General features: G+C 36.2%; 1 protein-coding gene across 5 annotated transcripts in view; it reads left to right on the forward strand.

Annotated features, from left to right (window-relative positions):
* FAM83B (family with sequence similarity 83 member B) overlaps positions 1-27247 on the forward strand; it is an 84232-nt gene that overhangs the window by 4614 nt on the left and 52371 nt on the right. For 4 of the 5 annotated variants that reach the window (XM_053914296.1, XM_053914295.1, XM_053914294.2 and 1 more), the window contains exon 2: positions 12889-13392. In XM_053914296.1, coding sequence (XP_053770271.1) covers positions 12949-13392 — 444 coding nt within the window. In that variant the 5' untranslated portion in view covers positions 12889-12948. Of the gene's footprint in view, positions 1-12888; positions 13393-17803; positions 17939-27247 lie in introns of those variants that run through there. The other variant, XM_045193425.2, reaches the window with a different exon arrangement.

A 27247-nucleotide genomic window follows, 5' to 3' on the forward strand; every position in this document is an offset into this window, starting at 1 on the left:
GAAACTGCTATTGACATGACATGCTGATAGCCTCACTATGCAGTTCGTTGAAGTATTTGTTAATTGATGGATTAAAGGCTAGAGTTATCACAGGAAAGGTACTTAGAATATCAGTATCTAATGCAGAAAAATTCAAATGTCAAAAGAACTAAGTAGGGTCCACTTATAAATATAATTGGATCTTTCTTTAAAAATTAATCTCAGTATGACTGTGATACCAAAGAAAATTTAAATTGTAACAGAAGTCTGCATTTCCTATGTTTAATGTCAGGCAAAAAGAAAACCTCATCAGTTTATCTACATTGAAAGTAATATAGAAAGTACTTTATTGCAGAAACGTTTATCTGTGCAATACTATACCAATCCTAGTACACTCATGTCTAAAAGCGTGAGTTCACAAAGCAGTCACACTGGAACACACTCAGAGCCTTGAGTCAGAGCCCTGATATTGAGATAGGGTCTTCAAGCTATTTTAAATTCTGTTTTTATTTTTATTTATTTATTTTTTAATGAGAGAGAGAAAGAGAGAGAGAGAGAGAGAGAAACATCCATTTGTTGTTCCACATATTTACACATTTATTGGTTGATTCTTGCATGTGCCCTGGCCAGGGATAAAACCTGCAGCCTTGGTGTATCAGGATGACGCTATAACCAACGGAACTACCTGGCCAGGGCCAGATTCTGTATTTGGTTTTAGAGAAGATAAACTCCCTTTTGGTGGCTTAAATATTACATGTAGAAGAGTTAGCGCGAGAAATCTTAAAGAGCATAACATCTTTTCAAGGGTATTGAATATAAAATATGACTCCCCAGAAAGCTGGGACAGGAGCCCTTTAGCATCCTTAGTAGGTATGTTTATGTATCACACATAGAGTGAATGACTTGATAAAATCATTAATATGTGAGTTCGGGAAACTAATTGTCTTTGATTTTAATATCACAACATAGTGATACCATCATTTGGGGAAGGTCACAAGTAGTTCAGTTTATTTTGTATATATTTCATGTGAGTAATTTTCTTGACTTGTATAGAAGATGGTTGAAACTGAAGCAAAGAGAAGATAGCTTTAGATAATATAATTAACAATAACACCTTCAGAAGAGTGCCAAGGTTGTCCCACTTAAAAATGTATTTTGTATAAATTACATAAATACTAGCCACATTTTGGGGGTAGGAGCTAAGTTGAGAGACTAAGAGATGGTTCCTGCCTTTGAAATCGGAGCTCTGAACAGCAAAGGGGTGGAAAGATTCACACCCCTGCACACGTGTACACACCCAAGTAAATTGTGTGGAACAAAAAGTCACCAGTGCTAGTCCTGATACCATGTGGCCATGCAATCCCCTTCACATGGGCTGTAAGGACAATGAAAGTGAAACAAAGGAGCTGGCAGGCACATTCTCTGGGTCAGGTGTGGTTTAGGCAACTGTAACCAGAGTTTTGTAAACATCAGCTTTGTCTCAGTCATTATAGTCTACCATGTTCAAACCACTGTCAGAGGAATGAAGCACAATTGTGAAGAGGGATTACAAGGACCCCAGGTTTACATGTAATCTACAAAACCTAGGAGTGCATCCATACAAATCCAGCAGCTTTTTACACATTTAAAGATGTATTCACTTACAGCATGTTGATTCATTTCAGCATGTGCTAGTGTTCTATAAACAAGCCAAAGGAGCTGATGGAGATTCTTCGAAGACAATAAAAGGTCTGAACTAGTGTGGGGTAGTTTCCAATCAGATTTTTGGGGGAATTTCTGGGGGAATATAAAAGTTGATCACTTTATTTCAACTGTGATGTAGCTGTATAAGCAGGCTTGATTAAAAGTGAATCCTAAGGGAAAAGACTAATAAAGGATTGCTAGACAGTGAGATTGTTTTGGATATTGTGATTATGTAGGTGGCTCTTTACACAAATTAAAATTAAATCTTTTCTGGCTAGATATATTATTGACATTTAATATTTTTTGGCATCATAATCAAATAAATTTCTGCCCACTTTTATAATTTTCACATTATTGCTGTTTTTAAACCTCTACTTTTTAACAGTCCAAGATTGTTTTTTTTTGCCATGACATATTTATAACACTTGGCTTTTGATAGCTGTTCCAAACACACCTGAGCAAAACACATTTTCTTAAGGCATTTAATTTGCAAACTTTCACTTTTTCATAGATGAAGCACACTGTTTTGTTAAATATATTCAGAAAGCCACTTTAATAGTTCATATTGGAGCATATATTCATTAGGTTTTCCTACATAACCTGTAAATGTGAATGTATACTAAGATTTACTTTACTTTATTTTTAAATATATTTTATTGATTATGCTATTACTGTTGTCCCAATTTTCCCCCTTTGCCCCCCACTCTGGCCGGTACCCGCTTTCCCTCTAGCAGTCCCCACCCTTAGTTAATGCCCATGGATTGCCCATATAAGTTCTTTGGCTTCTCCAATACTATACTGTTCTTAATATCCCCCTGTTTATTTTGTACCTACCATTTATGCTTCTTAATCCCTGCAGCTTTTCTCCATCCTTCCCCCTCTCCCTCCCAGCTGACAACCCTCCAAATGATCTCCATACCTATGATTCTGTTCCTGTTCTGGTTGTTTGCTTAGTTTGACTTTTTTAGACTCAGTTGTTAATAGTGGTGAATTTGTTGCCTTTTTAATGTTTACAGTTTTGATCTTCTTTAATAAGTCCCTTTAACATTTCATGTAATAATGGTGTAGTGATGAAGAACTCCTTTAGCTTTACCTTGTGTGAGAAAAACTTTGTCTGCCCTTCCATTCTAAATGATAGCTTTGCTGGATAGAGTACTTTATCTAGTTTGTAGGTCCTTGTTTTTCATCACTTTGAATATTTCTTGCTAGTCCCTTCTAGCCTGCAAAGTTTCTTTTGAGAAATCAGCTGATAGTCTTATGAGAACTTCTTTGTAGGTAACTCTGCTTTTCTCTTGCTGCTTTTAAAATTCTCTGTCTTTAACCTTTGGCATTTTAATTATGATGTGTCTTGCTGTGGTCCTCTTTGTGTCATCTTGTTTGGGACTCTCTGAGCTTCCCAGACCTGTATGTCTATTTCCTTCGCCAAATTAGGGAAGTATTGTCTCATTATTTTTCCAAACAAGTTTTCAATTTCTTGTTCTTCCTCTTCTCCTACTGGCATTCCTACGATTCGGATGTTGGTACATTTAAGGTTGTCCCAGGGGTTTCTAAGCTGATCCTGGGGTTTTTTGTTTGTTTGTTTTTTAAATTCTTTTTCCTTCCTGCTGTTCTGATTGAATGCCTTTTCCTTCCTTATGTTCCAAATCATTGATTTGATTCTTGGCTTCATCCTCTCCACTATTGGTTCCTTGTAGATTTTTATTTATTTCACTCAGTGTGATAACCTTCATTTCTTTCTCTATGTGTTTGCCATACTCAGGGAGTTCTCTGAGTATCCCGATCACCAGTGTTTTGAGCTCTGCATCTGATAGGTTGGTTATCTCGGTTTTGTTTAACTCTTTTATTGGAGTTTTCTCGTGTTCTTTCATTTGGGCCATGTTTCTTTGTCTCCTCAATTTGGTACCCTCCCTGTGTTTGCTTCTGTTTATTAGATAGAGCTGCTTTGACTCCCTGTCTTAGAAAAGGCACCTGTCTGGATAAATGTGTCCTCTTCAAATCCTTGGTCGTCAGACTTCCATACAGCTCGATTTTCTGACAGTTCTGGTTGTTACCGGTTTTGAATATAGCTGTAATCCTCTCTGTGGTTGCATGAGGCAGTGAAGCATGTCTACCCATGCCTCCATCTTGACCAGAAGTCCCTGACTTTGTTGTCTTAAATAGACAACAAAGGCACTATATAGATTATAGGGTGCTATATAGATTTCTTGAAACCAAAATTTGGGTATGGATCTGGATGATTTATTTGAAAAATTTAAGTCTCACACAGCTCTGTTTTATCAAGTTGCAAAATACACACTTCTTTTTTTAAAATTAATTAATTTATTTTTATTCAGTTACAATTGTCCGCATTTTTTCCCCATCCCTCACCTCCCTCCCCCACCTCTACCCTTCCCCTTGATTTTGTCCTTGTGTCCTTTATAGTAGCTCCTATAGACACCTCTCCCCACTATCCCCTCCCCACTCCCCTCTGGCTATTTTTACAATGTTCTTAATTTCAATGTCTATGGTTATATTTTATTTGCTTTTTTCTTTTGTTGATTATGTTCCAGTTACAGGTGAGCTTACACAATGAAATTCTACGCAGCAGAGAGAAAGAAGGAGCTTATACCCTTTGCAATGCTATGGATGGAACTGGAGAGCATTATGCTAAGTGAAATAAGCCAGGCGGTGAGGGACAAAATACATACTTCTAAACTCAGGGATGCTCTGGAATATTTAGTTTACTCCAGTTTCACCTTAATGATTAACATCTTTACTCATAATTCATTTAAATACTCACTTAATTTTTTCTGCTGAAGTAAGTTCACATAATAGCAGAATTGAAGCCCCAAAACATAAGAGAAATGAGTCATGCTTTATAGGTTTTATCACCATTTTTGTTGAAAAGCACAAGTCTTAGAACTTTATTAAAATTAATTTCAGTGCACTATGTTCAGAATAACTTTAACATGATTAAGCATTTCAAATACAAGTTTTTGGGAGAATTCCCAAATGACACTTAATAACATATCTATTTTTCTGACAAAGTGCTCATGTGAAATTAGTATTTTTAATTTTTGACCCAGATCTGTGGATTTATCTAATTACTTTTATGGTACTCAGTGGGTTTGTACTTACAAATGGGTAATATTTTGTATTATCAAAATTCTAACCTGCATTTTCGTAAACAGAAATGTGCTTCAGTCTTGTGAAGTTCTGTATGGGTAGTATCGTGTTCTGAACGTTGATACTTCAGCATTTTGGGGCCTATCATGCTTTAGTCAACTCTCGTGCTGTTACATTGTTGTTAAGGCAGTATATTACTTATTTTTCAATTTCATTTTTATTTATTTATTTTTCCTTTTTATTGAACTTATTGGGATGACACTGGTTAACAAAATTATACAAATTTCAGGTGCACAATTCTATAATACATCATCTGTACACTGTATTACTGTGTGTTCACCACCCCAAGTCAAGTCTCTTTCCATCACCATTTATCCCCCTACGCCCTCTTCTACCGCCCCCTCCCCCCTTTCCCTCTGGTGATCACCTTACTGCTGTCTGTGTCCATGAGTTTTTTCTTTTTTTCTTTTTCGCTCAATCCCTCCACCCCTCCCGCCCTGTCCCTCCCCCCAAGCCCCCAGACAGCTGTTTGTTTGACAATTATGTTAATAATTAATAATTGTGCTAACAGAGTCAATCTCTTCCATCACAGTGAAGAAGGGAAAAAATGATGCATTTAATGCACGGGAGGTGGTAACCTGCAGGAGTTGCTGCCAGAGCGTCTTGCAGTGGCTCTAGTCCTGGTCCCTGACAGTTAGAGATGATGACGCTGGATCAGTGAGCCACTTACTGAGACTTCATTAAGGGCATGTAGTTACTTTTATTCTTTCCTTCATGGACCCTTAACCATATAACTTTAGTTTCTGGATGTTCTGTATTTGCTCATGTGTTTCTCTGTAAGAATTATTAATATTAAACTATTTTATATGCAGGGTTTTGAATGACCTGTCACAGTCAACGTAATCCATGAAGGAAAAGAAAGGGAAATATTCAAAAGTGAAAAATAAATACTATTAGGGTATTTCTTTCTTTTAAAACTTTTCTTTTTGTCCAATGCAGAACTATACATATTTATTGGTAAACCTTTGGTAAATATGTTTTTTTTACCAAATGTAAAAGAGCCATAGAATCACCACTCAAAGACAACCAGTTTTTTTTAAGTATATGTTTTTCTTTTTGTTTTTGGGTGAATTTCTTTAATCATAATTTTGTTCTTACATAGTTTGGTAGCCTGCTGGTTATTCACACAGCATCATAGCAAGCATTTTTCCGTGCTTTTATAAGCACTAGAGGTGGCTTTTGAGTTTCCTGAGTTTTTTGTTTGTTTGTTTTGCATTTGAAAATGGGAGGGTATGATGTTCAACATAAGAAAAAATGAAGCTGAACTGTGAAGGCTGACTCAGAAGAAACTGGGAAGGGGCATAGTAGGCACTTCCTTGTCCCACCAAAGAAAGAAGCACTTTCCAAACCGCGTCCCTACTTCCAAGCAAAGTTACCAAGTTCGTGGGTATCACAAATCTTTTCAGCAGGCAAAAAAAATATCATCTTAGAAATTTGAAGCAAGGGGTGCCTCAGAACCCAATTATAACACAGTATAGGATTCTGTTGAAAATATGTGCTCCGATTGAATACATACAGAAAAAAAGGCATGCGGTAAGAAAGCAAGAGAAAAATGAGCCTTATTAATGAATGAAGCTCTTTCCTATTTTACTAACTATGTGTTAGCAGTTTTTATGGCTGATAAAAAGTTGAGGGCCTGTATCTCAATTAATTCCTATTACGCGCACTGATCAGAACCAGGATGAGATGGAGCTCTTTGGCACAGCGCAGGTACTGTGCCATCATTTGAGCTTTGGAATGTGAATATTGTGATAGAATATAATTCGTAGTCTGGGTGTTGGTAAAAGAGTATTTTACTTTAATTTCACTTGCATCTTAAGCCACGGATAGACTGTTCCTCTGCAATTTGACTATTGAGTAAAGGCTCTGAGTAAAGGGTTTATTGTTTTTTCTATGAATTTCTCTACAGGAATTCGTCAGTGCTTCCAAACGATAGTGAATGATAATGTTTTAATATCATTAATATGTATAGGAAGACTTTATATTCTTATATCTGAACCATAGTTTAGACTGGAGTTGACAAATATATTGAATAAGAGCCAGTATAAAGAAACCCTGGAATTATTTTGGTGGGGAAGTGATATAGCATCATCTCATCCCCAAACAAAAGATATTAAGGAAATAAATAAATGTTTAGCTATAAGGAAATGGAATTTTCATTTGATACTTATAAAATTAATTTGAACATTAAACTATTAAATTATATATTAGAAGAATGTAATCTGTGCCATTGGGATATTGTTTTTTATGTTACTATGAAGCCAGCTTAGAATTTTTTAGTAAGTTTAAATGCAAATTAGATATGAAATTGTACTTGACAGCTTGAGTATTAGAGTGAATTTTTAATTTAATAGTAGCTCTTGAATGTTTTAATTGTTATCTTAAATTTCTGGCAATCAAATTCAAAAGGAACACAATCTTGGCAGTGAAAATTTGAAGAATAAAGAGATATATGATTTTCAACTGTTGTGGACCAGAGATTATGATTTTATGAGACAGAGGGGTTCCAAAACAATTCTTTATGAAATATTTTCTCATATTCTATAGGTAGACATTTTGATAAACATCATAACATCAGTTACCCCCAAAAATATTGATTTGAGATTTTTTGTTAATATTTGAAAGACAGTAAAATGTTCTGTAATAAAATTTACTCAAGATTAAAATTATGTCAGAGAACTAGTTTTATATCATCACATAAACTAGAAAAAGTACTTGAAATAATTTCTTAATGGCAAATTAACTTTTTATTAAATCCCTTTATTTTAAATGTTAAGGTTTAAAAGTAAAGGCCATCTTTATGTGTATTTGTATTGGCTTCATGGTGCTGCTGTAACAAATTAAAACAAAAAAAATAACAAAAAAAATGAACAGTATTTACTCTCTCATAATTCTAGAGGCTAGTAGTACATCGTCCTGAGCCGAGGTGCCATCAGGACCAGCTTTTCTTTGAAGACTCTAGGGAAGAATGTGTCACATGCCTTGCTCTTAGCTCTGATGCTGTCAACAGCCCTTAGAGTTCCAATCTCTACCTCTGTAATCACTTAGATTCAACCCTGTGTATTTGTCTGTGTCAACTCTCTCCTTATAAAGACACCAGTCATGTTGGATTAGGTCCCACTCTAATTGAATATGTCCTTATCTTATACGTGTACAGAGAAGACCCAATTTCCCAATAAGATTACAGTTACTGGGGCTGAGGATTTGTGCTTGAACATATCTTGTTGGTGGACACAGTTCAACCTCTAACACTGTTCAGTAGTTGAATGGAAACAGCTTAAGAAGAAGTCGGAAGAGGGATCTCAGAGATATTAGCGACTATGATCCTTTCTGTATTTCTTTCAGAGTCTTGTCTTTGGGTCTTCTGCTTGCACATTAAGTACAGTAATTATAACTTCAGACTATTTGTGATTTCAGAACCTTGTAATTTCTCTCTGAAACATTTTTATTGACTTATTATTTCAGAAGTCTTTTCAGTGACTCTCAATCAGAAACCATAGAAAAATTGACAGTAGGTCTGGCTGTTTGTTTATACTGCAGTTGCTGAAAGAGTGAATGACAATCTTTTATTGCATCTTAAAAAAACTTTTGTGATCAAATTTTTTGTATCTTCATAGCAATTTTACACTAACAAGTTGTTTAAATGTAAAATGGTAATGATAATGTTAAAGGCTAAGTACTTTAAGTGCTTTACCTCATTTATTCCTTACAATGACTCGGTAAGGTGAAGACTACTGTTATTCTTTCTACCAAACTATTCTTCTTAAGACCAAACTGAGGCTTTGGACATAGGTTACCTGCCCAAGAGCTTCACCATAATTGGGCAAACTGGCTTTGAACCTGGCAGTCTGACCCTACAAATAAGCTGTCACTCTCTCTTCTGTTTATTGGTTTTTTTCCTATTCAAGGCATATGAGATTGCTCATCGGTATGATTTTTTAATTATACTTTTGTATTTTGAGATTGTTGTCAGTAACACAGGCAGTTGAGAGAAATAATTCAGGGGGATTCTTTGTATCCTTTTCTCAGTTTTCCCTGCTAGTAACATATTGCAGAACTATAATATTATATCTCAACCGATACACTGACATCAATACTGTCAAGATGCAGAACATTTCCATTACCACAAAAAACTCACTCCTGTTGCCCTTTTAGAGACACTTACCTCCCTCCTTCCTTCCACACACCTTCCTTAGAACCACTCATCGAGTCGACCCCTGGCAACCACTGATCTGATCTCCACTTCTTTAATCGTCATTTCAAGAATATCGTATAACTGGAATCGTGCAGCATGTAATCTTTGGGGACTGATTTTTTTCACCCAGCATAATTCTCTGGACATTCATTTACGTTAGCGTGCATCAGTAGTTCATGTTATTGTTGATTAGTATGCCATACATTCCACAGTGTGAGTGTACAACGGCTGAATATTCACCCGTGGAAGGACATTTGGGTTGTTTCCAGTTGGGGCTATTATGAATAAAGCCACTGTGAATGTTAATAGGCAGTTTTTATGTGAAGATAAGTTTTCATTTCTCTGGGATAAATCCCAAGAGTGCAATTGTGGTATCATAAGTCATTTGCATATTTAGTTTTATAAATGAAACTGCCAAACTGTTTTGAAATATAATTTTTTATACCTTGTTTTATATTCTTTGTATTTACATATTTAACATTTGGAAATTATACTTCCCCAAAATGACACTAAATATTCAATATGAAATGCAATTTGTAATTGTTATGAGGCATGAATGTGAGTCTGCTATTATATAAGACTATTTTTCTGGAATGAGTCACTTACCTGGTAGATGAGCCCAGCAGTTGCTTCCGCTTTCACCTCATAGGGAGATTTTATTTTTCTCTCTACTCATCAATTCTATCTATGTTAATATACATTCTGGGTATGTTTAATGGTGACTAATAAAATAATGTGCTTTTATATTTATAAAGACCTACCCATAATAGCATTTTATCTCCAGTTAAGCCCTTCAAATGTTCAGTGATTGAATGCTTGAGAGTTCAGTATTAAGTCTGTGTCTAAATACAGGTGCTGTTTTATTGCAATGGCCATTCATGCAAGTGCCATTACCTTGCTGTTCTACCTTAAAGTTTCTTTGTGGATTGTTTCTTCACAGAAACAGCCCTTGTGATAAATGCATATCTGTAGACAGTGGTTACAGTATTGCTTCTTCAGGAGAACAATATCGAATGCATTTATTTCTTATTCTAACCCTTGTACATGCTGTCTCAACTGTTGTTCTCAAGGCTATTGCATTTTTTCTGTTGTGTTTCTCGACATCGTATGGTTGTATCTGGCATTGCTGTTTGGTAAGTTCTAGTGTTTCATTTTTTTTTCCTCATCTTCAATTGTTGTTTCTTTTGTGATTAACTTTTCAAGTATGTCTTGTGGGTTCATTTTGCTTTCATAGTTCTCTTCATCTCTGTAATTTCTCAGGTCACCCATGGTTCAAGGAAGAATTTTTTACAATAGCTAAGTATATAGTTGCATAGATGAAGCTCGGAAAAGAATACAGTTTTTAAAAGTACTTTATGCATTTTAACTTCCAAACAGGTAATAGGTTTATAATATCACATTTTATGGGAATGCAAAAGTTAATTTAATTTTTTAAAAGATTTTATTTATTTACTTTTAGACAGAGGGGAAAGGTGGGAGAGGGAGGGAGAGAAACATCAATGTGTGGTTGCTTCTTGTGCACTTCTCACAGGGGACCTGGCCCGCAAACCAGGCATATGCCCCGACCGGGAATTGAACCGGCGACCCCTGGGTTTGCAGACTGGCGCTCAATCCACTGAGCCACACCTGCCAGGGCCAAAAGTTAAATTTTAAAAACTAATAAATAAGTGCTAACAAAACAACATTTCTTTTTGAACAACCAGCAGTTAACTACTATTTTTAACAGCTACAAATAGTAGATGTGATTTTCCTGTGATCACTGGATGCTTGTCCTGTCGTATGCTGAAATTACCCAGTGAAAATTACACCTTACTAAACCTTAGGGAAGGGTACTTTAATCACATGAATTATGTTAAGTAGATAGAAACCTTTTTTCTTTGTTACAAATGAGTATAACATGGAAAAGAGAACTTTAATGAACATTGAAAAGGTCATTCGTTAGTAGTATGATACCTGCACATGAAGTGAGAGAGGTGAAGACTTCTCAGCCTTGGCATTCGTGACATTTTGGGCCAGATAATTCCTTAACGTGGGTGCTCTCCAGTATGCTCAAGTATGTTTAGCAGTGTCCCTGGCCTCTACACACTACACGTCAGTAGCATACACATGTTCTGTCTTCATTATATCAGATTTAATCTTAGGCTTTCTATACTTTTAGATTGTGTCAGTGGAAATTCTGAGCTTAGACGTGGGGACAGCATTGTCTCCACTAAGATAGGAAAGTAGACTCTTTATTTTGCTCCTCAGCTCTGCTTAGTATATGCTGGATGGTGTTTGGTCCCTTCCCGCCCAGTGGAACTTGTGTCCCTGTTGTCCATTCCTTTTCAACCTCTCTGCATGATTAGTGGCTCTTCTTACATATTTAGAGCTAAGGAGTAAATAAATGGTAATTGTTCCTGGGTTACCCTCCCAAATTGGATTTGAATTTTGGTAGGCCTTAGTCTGAAAAGGCTGTTAAGTGGAACATTTTAAATTAGAGCCAGACCACTGACAAAGATGGGTTGTTGGTTTTTTTTTTTTTTGTCAAATCAACCCTTTAGTGCTCGTAGCACATCATAGAGTTGTACTTCACTTGAATCCACACAGTGGAGATCATGATTTCAAAAGACTGGAAAGTCCCTTATTTGATTGAGATAAAGTCCAATCCACAATCTCACACCGTGAGTGATTGAATGAATAACATTGTGGGCCATTGTGAAGGATGGGGTGTGAGCTCAAATAGGCGGATTTTGATTCCACAGAGAGATCCCTAATTATCTTAATGTCTTAAATTTCTTCACCTGTATGCTGTCAGGCCATCAAATTTCAGGAGTTCTTGCTTTGAACCGTCTCTGGAATACACTTGTCACTTCTCCACTGGGTATTTGAATGCTGAAAGACTGTCCTAGCTGCTTGTCTGCCCTTCAGTCCCCTGATACTGCCAGGCTCATTGTTTCAAACACAAGTTTTGCTGAATCACAAAAATCGCCTGTGTCCCTCCACACCTGGCTCCATTGTGTCTATTCAGCGTTATCTCCCGCTCCTACTAAAAGGAACCTGCTTTCTGGCAGACCAGGTTTTTACACAAGGCCTGAATGTACAAGCTCCTACCTGTTTTGTGCTTTTGTTTGTTTTCCACTCTTGTGTGGGATGAAAATATTCATTCTTGCTACAGGATTGCGTTCTCACTCGGCACCCCAGGTTCAGCCGAAGCCCACCTCCAGCGCAGGGATCTCCGTAACTCCCACATTCCGTATTGATTTCTACTTGCTTTTATCTGAAAGCATTGGTAGCAGTCGGTGCTCATCTGGCCCTTGGCAGTAAATGGCTTTGTTTAAAGTGGTAATAAACAGCTTTGTGTGTGCACTTTTCCTCTTCAGCTAATTAATACATTCCTGCAAAGCAAGCGTTTTGTGCTTTTTATATTTCATCAGTATGTGATTATATGCATAAAAGGTACTCAGTAAAGACTAATGTGAGTGGCTGGCCAGGTACTGATTGCATTCTAATTCTATTTTTCAAGTATTTTAAAACCAAAACCAAATAGGCTTATAGAAACTGATACTACCATGTGTAGTATCAGAGTCAAGTTAAGAAGGATAGACTTCCTGGATGTCAGAGAAGGAAAGTGTATTTCCTTAGGTGAGAAGCTGAGAGTAGAGGCCTTGGAAATGGAAAGTCAACTAATAGTCTGTAAAAAGGAAATCTATTTGTGGCAGTTTTTGAATTATGTTGCAATTAATGCTACTTTTGATATGAAATGTATGCCATACTGATCTGCTGGTAGCGGAAATGAGTAAATGTAAAAATAATGGTTGACATGAGTTATAAAACATTTGATGACAGAATTCTAACCGATCTTAATTTTCTTTTTTTCGAACACCCAGATACGTCTCGTTGCTGCACAGATGGACATTTGAAAGTGCTACTGCGAAACACTTGCCAGCATGGAGACCTCATCAATGCTGTCCTCACTGAATGATGAGTGTAAATCAGACAATTACATTGAGCCTCACTACAAGGAATGGTACCGGGTAGCCATCGATACGCTGATTGAACATGGGTTAGAAGCATACCACGAATTTCTTGCCAAGGAGCGAGTATCAGACTTTCTAGCTGAGGAAGAAATTAATTATATTTTGAAAAATGTCCAGAAAATTGTGCAAAGTACAGTACACGGCACTGATAGTTCCTGCGACGATACCTCATCCTCAGGGACTTACTGGCCCATTGAGTCTGATGTGGAAGCTCCAGACCTGGACTTAGGCTGGCCGTATGTGATGCCTGGACTCTTAGGGGGCACCCATATAGACCTCCTCTTTCATCCGCCAAGAGCACAACTACTCACAATTAAGGAAACTATCAGGAAAATGATAAAAGAAGCCAGAAAGGTAACAATTTTTCTATTTCTAAACAAAAAAATTAAAATGTGGAAAAGCATCAGAATAGTATAACATGTGTACATGTTAAAATAATCTTTATACATATCAACCATGCCTAAAATGTTCAAGAAATATACACATGGATATATAGGAAGATTATACTTTTCCTATCTTGCATATATTTGAGAGTTCTGAAGTCCCTGCTAATGGTGGAGATTTCATTCTCTTGATAAGGTATTGTACATACACACAAGAGACCTTATGTCCCCAAAGGCTATGGTGTATGGACTTCGAATGAGATGATTTGACATATTTATAAATTCAAAGTACTTAAATTTTCCTTAATCTCTGTAAGAAAATATGTTACTGGGAAATCTTCTGAAATTTTCTTTTTTCTTAACAGGACTGAGCCTTAATTTTTGCTCTGGATATAGTTTATACTATTGAATAAGTCATAGATTTACTTATTTATTTCCTGAGTTGTGTGGAAACAATATAACATCAGGCATAATAATGCAAAATTCTGAAGGAAGGTCCTGAGTTACTTCCCATTTGGGGCCTCAGTATTCTTTATTAAATATTTATGTTGGGTTATAAACCTCAGGAATTTTGTTTTAGTGCTCATATTAAACTGTAGACATTTTCTTTTAATCAATTAAATAAAAGTTATTGAGGCTCATCCGTGTACTCAATGCCACGATAGGCACTTTGGAGACTATAACAAAATTTCCTAGGCTGTTTACTGAACTCAACCTAGAGTTTTAACATGTATGAATGAAAAGTTATGATTTTGAACTATAAAGTGTCTATTTCTTAATTATGGATACTATACAATATAGAAGTTTAAATCTAAAAGGGACCTTAGGGTGCACACATACGTGGAGTTGCTTTCTTTCATGTCAACAAGAAATGCTTGAAAAGCTTGCATTTATGGAGTACAGAAATGTAAGATCCTTGTAATCTACAGTGACAAGATAGATTAAGACAAGCAACTAAAAACCTCACAGTCATATTAGGCTAATATCAAATGTAGGCTTTGCAAAAGTAAGGTGTTCCCCCTCCCCCCCCAAACCTCTTGAGCTCAAATAACCTGACTTTTAAGCTTTGTTAACTCCTTTAGCAGGATTACATTAGAGAAAGCACTAATGTATTTCAGTTGTTAAAAATTACTGTAGAATCAGGCACATGGTAGGTGTCCAAACTTTTATTGAATGAATTGAGCTGTCAGTTCAATTTCCTGACTGGAACAATGAGTATTTTTAAAACTGAACTATCCTACGCTCTGTGAATAAATTATACAATTGTATTTTGTAAAACAACAGAACAAAGGTCAACAGTATATATGAGTCCTTGTACAGGTAAAATAACAAATACCAAGTACCAACATTTGCTAATTTCTGTTTGGGGACACGGTATGTTTTTGAACCACTCTGTCATTATCTGACAATTAAAAAATACATTCGTGAAGATTAATATTATTATTACAGTAAACTTACTAGTATGGAATCATCAGCCTACACCACAGCTAGTTTCCTATGGGCACTGCATTTCTGTGATACAAAGTGAAATTCAGGAGGTATCATCGGTTCTTGTACTAGCACTAACTGGAAACTGAATGTTAGTCATGGCTATTTGTTATATTTTTCTTTTTACTGTGGCAGCTATTTATTTAGAGAGACTCTAAAAGTAATACTCACTGCCTGTTCTTTGTCTGCTGGGAACTCCCACGTGCAGTAAGGAGCTGAGGAAGTTGAAGTCCATACTGTAAAAGAGTAGTGTTATGTTATGTTTCTTGTACACAAAATCAAAATGACATAAAGTAAGAAAGAGGCTTTTTTACTCCTGTTCAATTTGTATATACATATCCAAGATGAATTCAAAGAAAGAGAGCTATTTGAGCCTTATAAATTGCATATGTTGCAATTGAATATAAATCATAACAGATAACAAGTGTTTTTCCCCCCCAAAGCATTGTAGAATGTGTTAGTTTCTCCCCAGTTGCAATAAACATTGAGGTCAAATGAGCTATATATATGCATTGAATGTATATTTCTGAAGTATATTGGAAATTTCTTCATATGTCACTGTTTATGTAAAGATTTTTGAAGGATCCACCATCCAGAAATGAAAATTTTTTGCAAGATTTTATACTATTTAGCCAATATTGGACAGTCCTATGAGAACTTTTAAAGCAAGAGCAAATATTATTATGAAATAAAAGCTTGTCAGACACTTTTTAAAGATTAAGCATGGTTTTCATGACTATCATTTAATCAGCAGGCAAATCAGCTTCTTATAATCCTCAAAATCAAGGAAAGCCTATTAGTTATCGGATAAACTTTCTGTTTTTGAACTGTTTTCAGAGGACAAGTTCTCTATACTGGTAACTCTTAATGAATTGTCATGGCATTATAAATAGGACGATCTTTTCTTTTTTTCCCAGAAAGTGGTTGAATAACCTATATTTTAATGGGTAGAAGAGTTTTATGCCCCCAAATTTCTCAGGGATTTTTTTTTGCAAATTATTATTATGAAACTCTATGGAAATAGGAGACCAAACAAGCAGGGCTAGAAACCATCAAACAGTACCCAGAAAGCCATCTCAGAAATTTGGTTTTTATTTTTATTTTTAAAGTATATTTTATTGGTTATACTACTACAGTTTTCCCAATTTTTCCCCTTTTATCCCCCCTCCACCCTGCATCCCCCCAACCCTCCAGCATTGCCCCCCACCTTAGTCATGTTCATGGGTTGTACATATAAGTTCTTGTTTTCTGTTTCCTATACCATTTTCGACCTCCCCCCGTCATCTCAGAAAAAATTAAATCCATCTCCAGTAACATTTCCAGTTCTATTTGCAACTGAGATAAGGTACTTATGAATATGTCATATTATTGAAAAATCTTAAAATGAAATGAATCCAGAAGCAATTTTCTTAGCAGCCCAAACATCTGCAGTCTAATCATAATCACCAAGCTAGCCTTCCAGTCCCTGGAGAAAATAAATAAAAATGATACTATATCTTGTGTATCTTTACTGGAATATTTTGGTTTTGAATTTCACTAACTTATATGCATTTGATTTGTTGACCTTAAACACATAGCTATATATTTCTCTCTGCAAAAATAAGTTTATTCAGGAACAAAAATGAATAGCAATTTGGGACATGTGGTCTGATGGCAAACCATGCACATGTCCAGAGAACTAAGGAGACAAACACTTTTTTGTAGAGGAAAGGGGGGTACTCAGAGGGGATGTTATGAACACAGTCCATTGGAGGACAATGAGAATTTTGAAATGTTGGCTTTTCACTGGCTGAGTTATAACAGTTTTTCACTGGCTGAGTGGTTGCTGGGTGAAGAGAAGATCCTCCTTCCTGCTGACGTAGTTGTAAAGGAACACCTTCCCTTTGGAGATGGGATTTGACAAAGAGAGGTAGCAAGAGCTCCTCTTCAGGCCCTCCCAACTACAATTTAAAATAGGTTCTGTTTCTCAGTCTTCACAGTTTCTATCTTAAATAATATATCTTTAAATCATTCTGCTTTTATAAGAAGAATATAATCTTTACATTAGAAATTCATAGATTTATTTATTTTAGCAAACCATAAATTTGTTTTAATTGATTCATTTTCTTTTTGCCAGTTAACACTTAGAAGTTGTTTAGAGGGTTTTTTTTTTTTTCTATTTTATTTTCTTTTGCTGGCTTTTTTTTTCTTTTTCTCTTTCTTTTTTTTTTTTCTTTTGTCTTTTGTGTGTTTGTTTATATTGTTATTTGAGAATGTTCCTTTGGGAAAATCCAAATGCTGGTAACATCTTACTTGTGCCCTTCTAGGGCCATATTTTTATTTAAGGGCGCTTTTTCTGTCCTCTTTCTATTTTTCACTGTGTGGTTGACATAAATACATTTGGGTTAACTTTGTAAAGTCTGATAGCATCTAGCAAGACTTTCCCAGGTAATTATTTGTCTCTCAAGAGGCGTTCCCAATGATATATGCATGTATTTCTAATTACCATGAATGCCTCTTATGAAAGTATCCTCTTTAATTACTTTAAAAAAGTCATCTTTCATTAAAGTAATTTTTCTTCTGGCCACTCAGTGCTAGATATCCATAAATTATAACTTTTTTAGTTTTGAATATGTAAATGTTTAACCAGAGTACTCTTTGCTGTTCCCTGATTCTAGGCTAGCTGCTTCTGTAAGATGTGAATCTTACTCTTGTGAAATACTGAGTCAAGAAGATTTATAAGCAAAAGTCTAGTGAAAATTAGGGCAGAGGAATTCCTGAGGTGCTCTGTACTGCGTCTCCTGAGCTCAGGTCTTGGTTCCTCTCTGAGTCACTGTTCCTGGGTGTGTCTGTTATGGCCTAGGGAGTTATTAGTAATGCAGAGAGACATCAACTACCAGCTCGTCCAGTGGCTGCGCCTGGGAAGGTGAACAGACGATGGGGAGTTTCCTGGGTTTGACTGGTATTACAGAAATAGTACTGGACTAGAGGTCTCATCACTAGGGCTCTACCACTAAGTATGGATTCAACAAGTTGTTGGACCTTTCCAGGTATTTTCATTAATTTAGTGAGATATATGAAACAAAGCCTTTTAGTGTTTTTTTTTTAATCTAATGTTCCTATCTAAATCTCTCATAGTGATTATCAACTCAAGATTATTTCAATATGTTATATTCTTTGCTGAATTAGTCCATTTACAAATAATTTTTATTGTGTCATAGTGTGTCACTTCCGTCTGTATTGCTTTGCAACTATATCCTGCCAGCTAAATGATACTTATGTATTCATCAGTGCCTTTTTTAGACTGAGATCCTCTCTCTCTTAATGTTCCCAGTTTTTGTTGAGTTTCCTCTCTTCCCCCTCCCTAGTCCATCTCTCACTGTAAGTACTTTTATTATCTGAATTTGAGTCAACATTAGTTTCTGCCTGGAAATACCTACTGCTTAGTCAGATTTAAGGACATTACTATTATTCGATATTAATTTGAACACTTCTCTGACTATAATGCATTATTTGTTACTATATATGTATTTGTGTGTATATGAGAGAAAGAGGAGAAAGAGAGAGAGAGAGAGAGACAGAGAGAGATGGGAAAATTGCACTCGCTTGGCCATGTAACTCCTGCTGTCTGTGGGAATACTCTTCTCTGCCAGACTTCTGGTGCCGTAGAGAGAGCGCACATGTTCCATGTTCTGCTCAGTTCGTTCACACGCTCCCCCCCCCTACTACCAATAACCATGATGATATCAAATACATAATTTTTAATAGCTCCTTAAAGGAGAGGAGAGAGGAAAGAAGATAGCATATAGGGACTCTTTAACTTCATTAAGGTAGAGTTGGGGCTTCCTTGATTTGATAACAAAGCTGCAGTCTCTTCCTCTATTTTTTTTTATTGCCAAATTCAAATGATGCTCTTTTAAAAAGAGGATTCATGGGATGGTATGAAGGCTGTGAATCTTAGAGTCAGGGGCCAGGTTGAATCCCACTCAAACAGCTGTTCATATTAGACGTCACATTCAGTCTCTCTGAACATTATTTTTGCCATCTGTAAGGCGGAGTTTCTAATCTTTATGGATACTTGTGGGAACGGAAAGAAATAGATGACATATGAACATGATGCCTACCATACATTAAATACCCTGTGTGCGGGGTTGCAATGACAGCTCCTCCTCCTCCTCCTGCACCTCTTCCTCTTACCACATTACTCCAGAGCTTTATTTTGTTAAAAAAAAATCCATCAGTTTGTATTTTTGTATCACTGTGATTGAGCATTTTTTTTTCTGTAAGAGTTCAGTATCTAACAAGATAGTATCTTACTAGGTATGCCATCCAGGTTAGCTGATTGTGAAATGACTGTTCGCAAAAATACTTAAACACATTTCTGAAGTATCATAATGATTATATACACTGCATTAGTTGGAGCAATGCAGCATTTTCCCAATGTTACTCCCTAGAAAGTTCAAAATGAGAAAATGTTGATTCAGCATAGGTATATATGAAAATAAGTCCTGTGAAGACAACTTAGGTATATACAGGGTCCGGCAGAAGTAATGCCTGCTTGAGTGTGGTTGGTAGGGTAGTAATCTGGGTATAATAATTTACAGTTTTAATTTGAACATTTTACCTAACATGTCATGTGGTGTGCTTGAGTGTGATACTGTTATGTTACAGAATTACATGCTTATGATTTTGAAATAAAAGATTTTGTAATATACAAAAGGGGCGTTATTTGTGCTGGACCCTGTGTTTCATTAATATATTCCAAATGTGCTAAAAAGATATTCTTTTTTGTGGAAAGCAAGTAATTCTGAAAGAAAAAATTGTAACATTACTTTCTTACCTAAAGTTCTAAAGACCTAAAAAACTACAAAGCTCTGATGAAAAGCTAAGGGAGGAAGGGCATGGTCTATAAACCATATAGTATATTATAAAATATATTGCATATTATATAACCATAAAATATATAATATATTATAAAATATATTTATATTAAATAAAATATATATAACCTTCCACTTTTATCTAAAAAATTTTAAGTGATAATTTTTGTAACTTTTCAAATAAAGACATTAATAAGCATTTTATATTTATGAAAAACATAACAGGATTTTGCAAAATTTTTAAGTTCCTACTTATTATAGACCTACCATTTACTGTTAAAATTTGGTTTAAATAACTCTGAGCTTATGAAATATTACTTACTAAATATTTCTGACATAATTCAAAAAGTGATATTATTTAAGGCCTACAGTAATTAGTCTTAAAAAAACTAATTTCTTGGTAGAGGTGCTATTTTATGCTTTGTTGATGCAAAAAAATCTCGAGTGCGAAAAATAAAAATAAAATTATTCAGTGAGGTCTTCAACTTGGTTGCACACTAAAGTCGTCTGTAATTTAAGAGCTTCAGATATTTCATCAGCACATGATCAGGTAAAAGCTAAAGATCATCATAATTTTTATTTTTACCAGAGTTTCATTTGAAATTCACACCTTGGGAAAGACTTTAGCCTTAAAAATGAAAATTAGAATTACTACTAGGGACAATATTTACCAGAAATGCTGCCTTAATAATATTAACCTATACCTTTATTAATTGTTGGGAAAAATTTAAAAAATGAGTTATTTTAGAGTGCACATGACTTCATCTGATTAAGGGAAATGTTTTTAAAACCATGTCCTCTGCTCTTTGATACGGTTTAATTATTTTTTTCCAAATCGAGCTGTGAGAAACCACCCCTGTGAGAACGCATGTGGTGTGTGCAGTGTTGCTGTTGAACTCTGAGGGGTTGTTACCAACTGTGGGGAAAACTGAGTTCTGTGGATTCTCAGATCTCTGAAGTAGAGTGCTTATCTTTATGATTATTTCTGTTTATTCATTTTCCTTCCTGTCACAAGATTAAAATAAGTGCCACCATTTATTTAGTTACTTATTGAATTGTGTAATATTTTTCAGACAAGACACCTTTAGCAGTTTATTGAAATGAGAAAGCTAATTGTCATCATGAAACATTCTGTTCCTAATGTCTAAATAACACCTAAATTTCACAGGGCTAGAATTTAGCACTCCTGCAAACTCCAATACCTTCAGGGCGAAGCCAGGAAAATAACCCTGCTGAGGAAAAGGGGCCAGTGGCATTCCAGTAGGAAGTGAAAGAAACATGGAGGAAGAGAAGATAACTTGACTCGGTAGAAGTTCTTGTTTAAAATGTTACGAATAAAACACAGCTTGCAGCTGAATGTGATCATAAGCTTAGGACCTCAGGTATACATTGAGGTATCTTATTGAAACTTAACTTTCATAAGAATAAGGGCATATAGCTTTCCTTTTCTGTTCTCCTTACGAGATATAAAATACAATAAAGGTTAGTCATGGGAGCCTTTTTGAGATGATGAGGGCTGTAATGCCAGAATGACATTTTGTATTTTAAGCATCCTGTCTGCTCTTCTTCAGTTGCCACAGATTCATCACGTGGTATATGTGTCTACATCAATTATTCAGGTCTTTTAACTAGTCACTCTTCAAATTGTGAAAAGATTGGTTTGCTTTTATCATCAGGGGTGGGACTGGCTTCTGACTTGGTGTAACGATTTTATATTATATGATCTAGTAAGGAGAAACAGGTAATAATTATTGAGCACTTGTGTGTCATATACCGTGTGAAGCACTCTATGTAGGTTACCTTAAATTGACCTTCATAACCACCCTGTGAAATACATACTTTTATTATTCATATTTTACAGAAGAATAATTTGCTTTCTTGTGGTAGGCATGGCTCTAGTCAGTAGTAATGATCCAAAATGATCATAATTAGAACGTAATAGTGACTCCACATCCCTAAACAGAGGCGTTGGAAGACCCAGTGGAGAGGGTCTAGGATTGAGAGTGGCTGGTGATGTGGAAGTATTAGTTTCTGAATGAGCCAGGTCAAGGACATCATGGGGTTGCTGCTGGAAGTCAGCTTCAAGTAGCACACTTGGAACCGAGAGGAGGTTATGATAAGTAGATGAGGTATAGTGCCTAGAATGCAAACTAGATCAGGAGGCATGGAAAATAAATGGGCTTTCTGAGTTCAAATGTAGGGAAAATTCAAAAAAGTAAGAGCAGGACAGTCAGACAGTGAAGTTATCTTTTGGCCCCTGCTGGGTTCAGCTGTGAGTGGGCCCAGTCAGGCTCAGGCTAGCCTTATAGGTGAAAAGTATGCCAGGCTATTCATTCACTCAGCAAATATTTACTTAATGCCTACTGTATGGCAGGTGTTGTTCTAAATTCTAGGAATATATAAGAGAATTCAGTCCCAAAGGAACCACAGCTTTGAATGGAGCTTACATACAAATGGAAAGAGAGATGATAAGCTTAATAATGAGAGTTTCTGTGGAGAAAAACAAAACAGACCATAAATGTGGTTGGGTAGGATTGAGATTGGTGGCGGGGGTTAGTTTTAGATATGTCTCTGAGTAGACCTCATCAGGAAGGTGACATTGCAGTCAGGATTTGAGGAAAGAGGGAGTGAGCCATGTATCTATTTGTGGGCAGTGCGGACTGCACAGATATCTGTCTATCTAACATAGGGCATGCGTGTGTACAACACACTTTAGGGCAGGACCATGGCCCCTCGTTGGTTAGAGGAATGGTAAGGACCCAGGAAAGCAAAGGGGAGCTCAGTAGGTGAGTCTAGAGAGGTAACACGGAGATCCTCATGGGCCATTACAAGAACCTTGGCTTCTGCTCTTTGTGAAATGGGGAGCTGCTGGAGAATTCTGAGCAAACGAGAGACATGATCAATTTTTCAAATGTGCTGTGTTTTTAAAAGATATGTCTGGCTTCGATATATCTAGTCAAAAATTGACTAGGGAAGCTTAAGAATATCAGAGGCTATTAAAATAATTCGAGTGTGAGTTGATGGTATTTTAGATGGTTAGGATGTGAGCAGTAATGGTTAGATTTTGGATGTATTTTAAAGGCATAAAAATGTGGGATGTGAAATAGGTTGAAGAAGATAGGGTTACTCCAGAAATCTTGGCTTGAGCAAATGGATCGATGGCATTGTCCTTGAGGGTGGGGTCACAGTCTTCAGTGGGTTGGATTAGGAAGTAGTCACAGAAGCCAAGTTATAGAGGCTTTATCATTTTCACTGCAGCTGTGGCATGGTTGGTCAGTATAAGCCCAGCCACCCAGACCTGCAGAGATGTCTAAATAGAGATGGGGGTCACATTGGAATCTAAACACAGGGTGAGTGGGCCTCGAGGCCTGTCCTGATTCTGAGGGCGTACATGAGGGATGGCATTAAAAGTAACTTAGATAAGATTCAGATATAAGGAGATGGGTAAATACAGAGTGTGAGATAAGAAGAAGACAGACTGGATGTTAACCCAGGACCTGATAAGACAGATTGTATAACCTCCCGAGAAGTAGACCCTCCCATCAGCAATCATTAAGTAACTCCCATATGTTAGGTCTGGTGTACAAAAGGCAATAAGGAACTGGAAGGTTATTACTTAGGTGATCAGTTCTTTTATAGATAGTTTTGGTTGAATACATTTTGAGAAGTAGGAGATGTGTGGTGAAGAGCTTGGCATTTTTGTAGAGGGGATGTGGGAAGAAAAGGAAGGTGGGGGTTGGTGGGAGAGGTAGGTTGACATCAAATTGTGAAGGTTCTTCAGTCCAGCTTGGTGGATATGGACAGTGGGAAGTTGTGAAATGTTTTTGAGTGAGTCAGTGCTGCATCAACCTGATATTGGGCATATTTACATTTTGTTGGTTAGCTAAGATGTAGAGGAAAATATAATGCAGGTTATAAAGGGTAATGCCCGCTAACAGGCTAACAATAGCTTAGAGTTGACTAAACTTCAATATAGAACACAATCTCTTCTTGAAGAGAATATACCATCAATTTCCTGCTAGAATTGAAAAACTGTATCTACATACTTAATTCTATATCTTAAGGAAGGTGATTTTGTGGGTCTTAATGTTATTTTTAAATGCTTAAATGTTTAAACTCTGATTTTAGGACAAGAAAGTTTATGTCTATATAAAATGTTTCAACTGTATATACATAATTTAATTCTATGTATATTTACTGAATCCCCACCGTGTACAGAGCACTCTGTTAGGTCATACAAATGGAAAAAACACTTCAAGTGGCTTATAGTCTAATATTTGGAAGGTATGCTAAAAGATTTATGGGAGAGACATAGATAAAATACTGTGGGTATGACATTTATGTGAGTGACCTATGTATTAGAAAGGATCTGGATTTTTTCCCCACCTTGTTACTCTTTAGGTTTCAGAATATTATAGAGACATTTCTTGAAGTTTCAAAGTACAACAATTTTGATATGGAGAAGATATCTTTAAAATATTTATTGGCAAACACAATTGTATTTGCTTACTAGTTCAACTTATTAGTTCAACAAATGTATATAGTAAAGGTTTACTTATTTTTTATTATGAGAGTACGTATATTCCTTATAGAACATATGAAAAAAATACAGAGAAGGCTTAAGAAAACAGAAGTTAGAAACTTTCTTCCTCGGTAGATAAATAGATGGATAGAGACACATATGCACATATGTTCGTGTAGGCATATATAACACCTCATCCAGGCCTCTGAAATAAAATATACATGTGTAGTATGCTGAGATCACACCTGAGATTATGTATAAAAATGTGCCTCCTACTTTTTTTCCACTTAGGACTTTTCCCATAGTAAAGTAATTAATTTTCCCTACTGATAAGCAATGGCATAGCAAAAGAGGCAGCAGTGGGAGCTATTTGTTCTGGGCGTAGGTAGTAAAGAAGCTCATAATCTCTAAGGAAATTAAAAACAGTACTAAGATGGACCCAAATGCAGTCTGCTTTTTATAAAACCATATGCTGAAAACTGTAAATAATATCAGTGATAATACGCTCCTCCTCACCAGGGCAGACCCTCATGCAGGCTGGGCAGATCCTGCAGCCTCCACCCACCCCTACCCCTCCTCCCAGCACTTGGTACACCAGTGCTAATATAATGCGGGTGTGATGGTAATCTCCAGGGAAATAAAGGGAAATAAAGACAGCCTCATAACTGTTTTTGTGTAATCATTAACCCTCAATAGTTAGTTGATTCTTGAAGATTTAAAAGCAGAAAAATCAGTACATGCACATTTTCTTTAACAAACCAAAATTTCCCTTTGGACTGGATTAATTTCTTATTAATCACATTTTAACCACCCCCCGCCAAGAATGCAAATGGATATTTTAAATGAGTTGCTAAATGTGAAAAGCACAATCATTGCCATTTGGCTAAATATCAACTCAATATGTGCTCCTGGAAAATCCACAATCATGAAAAAAAAAAAAGAGCATTTGAGTCATAGAAGTCATATTCAAGAACTCTTCAAGTTCAAGAACTATTCAAGAAGTCAAATTCAAGAATTTAAGAACTCTTAAATTCTGGAGCAGTTATGGAAGAAGAGTAAATAAATAAAAAATCTGGCATCGTGGCCATGTAGTCTTTTTACAGATGGGCAGTTGGCAGTTGAGAAAGTCCAAAAGTCCAAAATCACCCAACTGATTAGTGTCTAGCAAGTCAAAATAGTATTCAGGCATCTCAGTTTCCATTCCAAGACTCTTTTACATCATGTTACTTTTCTGCTTGGGAAGAAGAACTAAATTTGTTAATGACGTTAATAATGTCTAACATTTAATGAGTGGTATGTGGTAGGCAGTGTGTTGAAGCACTTTTTATGTGTTAACTTGTATGTTCACAACCCCTTTCTAAGATAGGTACCTCTGTTGTCTCCTTTAAGTGCTGCAGACCAAACAGGTTAAATAATTGATACTCTGGTTTAGGAGTTGGAGATGGCAACACTGGTGTTTGAGCCCAGGTAGTGGGCCCAGACAGGACAGAGTATTTCACCATAAGCATTACCTCTGGTAGACCATTCCATGCTGGTACCATGCAAACCAACTGATTCTCACAACAGTTTTGTGTAGATTACAGTTACATTTGATTCCCGGTTATCCACCACATACAGTCCAGCTCAATAAGCATGACATGTATGTGCTCTTCCTGTTGAAAGAGGCTCTGCATGGATCCTCACCTTTGTGTTTTATCTTCTTCCACTTGTTTCCAGTCACCTTATATGCTGGTGTTACTGAATTCTCCAGGCGTTCCATAGCAACTTATTCCTCCCTAATTTTGTGCACGGTCATTCCCCTGCCATGGAGCATCCTTTCTTGTATTCGATGCCTTCCACTCATTCTTTAAAATCTGTGTTAAATGCTACATGTTTGGTTGAGTTCTGATCAATTCCCTTACCGGCGTTTGATTAGCCGCCCCCTGTGCTATTGTCCCCTCATGCTACTGTCCTTTGATATTCTTCATTCTGTCATAAGGCTTGGGGTTCTTGCTGTGGATTTTTTTTTTTTGTATCATTTCAATTGTAAAGTCAGCTGGCTTTTTTGATGATAATTTCAAGATAATATATGTTTTTTTATGTTTGCTTTAAGACTTCCTTTTCATGAAGCTTTAATATGTTGTAACTGTGTGAGTAATTACTTTTCAATTTTTTTCTTTTTGCTCCTAAACATAGAAGAGCTTCTTGAATCTGTATCTTAGAGTCTGTCTGCTCTCTTGGAAATATCTCAGTTAGCATTTTATTTGTTTTTTACATATTGCTTCTGCCTTATGCTAGATCTTCTTTTCTCCTAGGAATTCTAATTACATATATGATATAAATCTTTGTTTCTTTTTTTTATTAAATTTATCGGGGTGACATTGGTTCATTAAATCACATGGGTTTCAAGTGTACATTTCTGTGACACGTGATCTGTACATTGCACTGTGTACCCACCACCCACGGTCAAATCATCTTCTCTCTCCATATATTGGGCCTTTATTTGTTTGTTTATTTAAATGCAATTCATATAGTTCATATTCATTTTTGTGCTTTCCATAATTTTCTCACCATACTCAATTGTGGATATTTTCTATATAAATATCTTTTAAAATCATCAATTTCTTTTGTTTTTAAAGATTTTATTTTACTTTTTAGAGTGAGGGAAAGGGAGGAAGAAAGAGGGAGAGAAACATCTATGTGTGAGAGAAACATCAATCAATTGCCTCCCACACGCCCCCAGTCTGGGACCAGGCCTGCAACCCAGCCACGTGCCCTGACCAGGAATCAAACCAGCTGCCTTTCAGTTCCCAGGCTGGCGCTCAACCCACTGAGCGACACAGCCAGGGCAAGTCATTGATTCCTTCTTCATTTGAGCATTATTTATTATAAAGCTTGGTATTTTTCAGTTGTATAAATCTTGAATGCCTCAATAATAGTTATTTTAAACATATATCGATAACACTGATATCTAGATC

This window comes from Desmodus rotundus, chromosome 11 (assembly GCF_022682495.2).
Source record: "Desmodus rotundus isolate HL8 chromosome 11, HLdesRot8A.1, whole genome shotgun sequence".
Taxonomy (NCBI): Eukaryota; Metazoa; Chordata; class Mammalia; order Chiroptera; family Phyllostomidae; genus Desmodus; species Desmodus rotundus.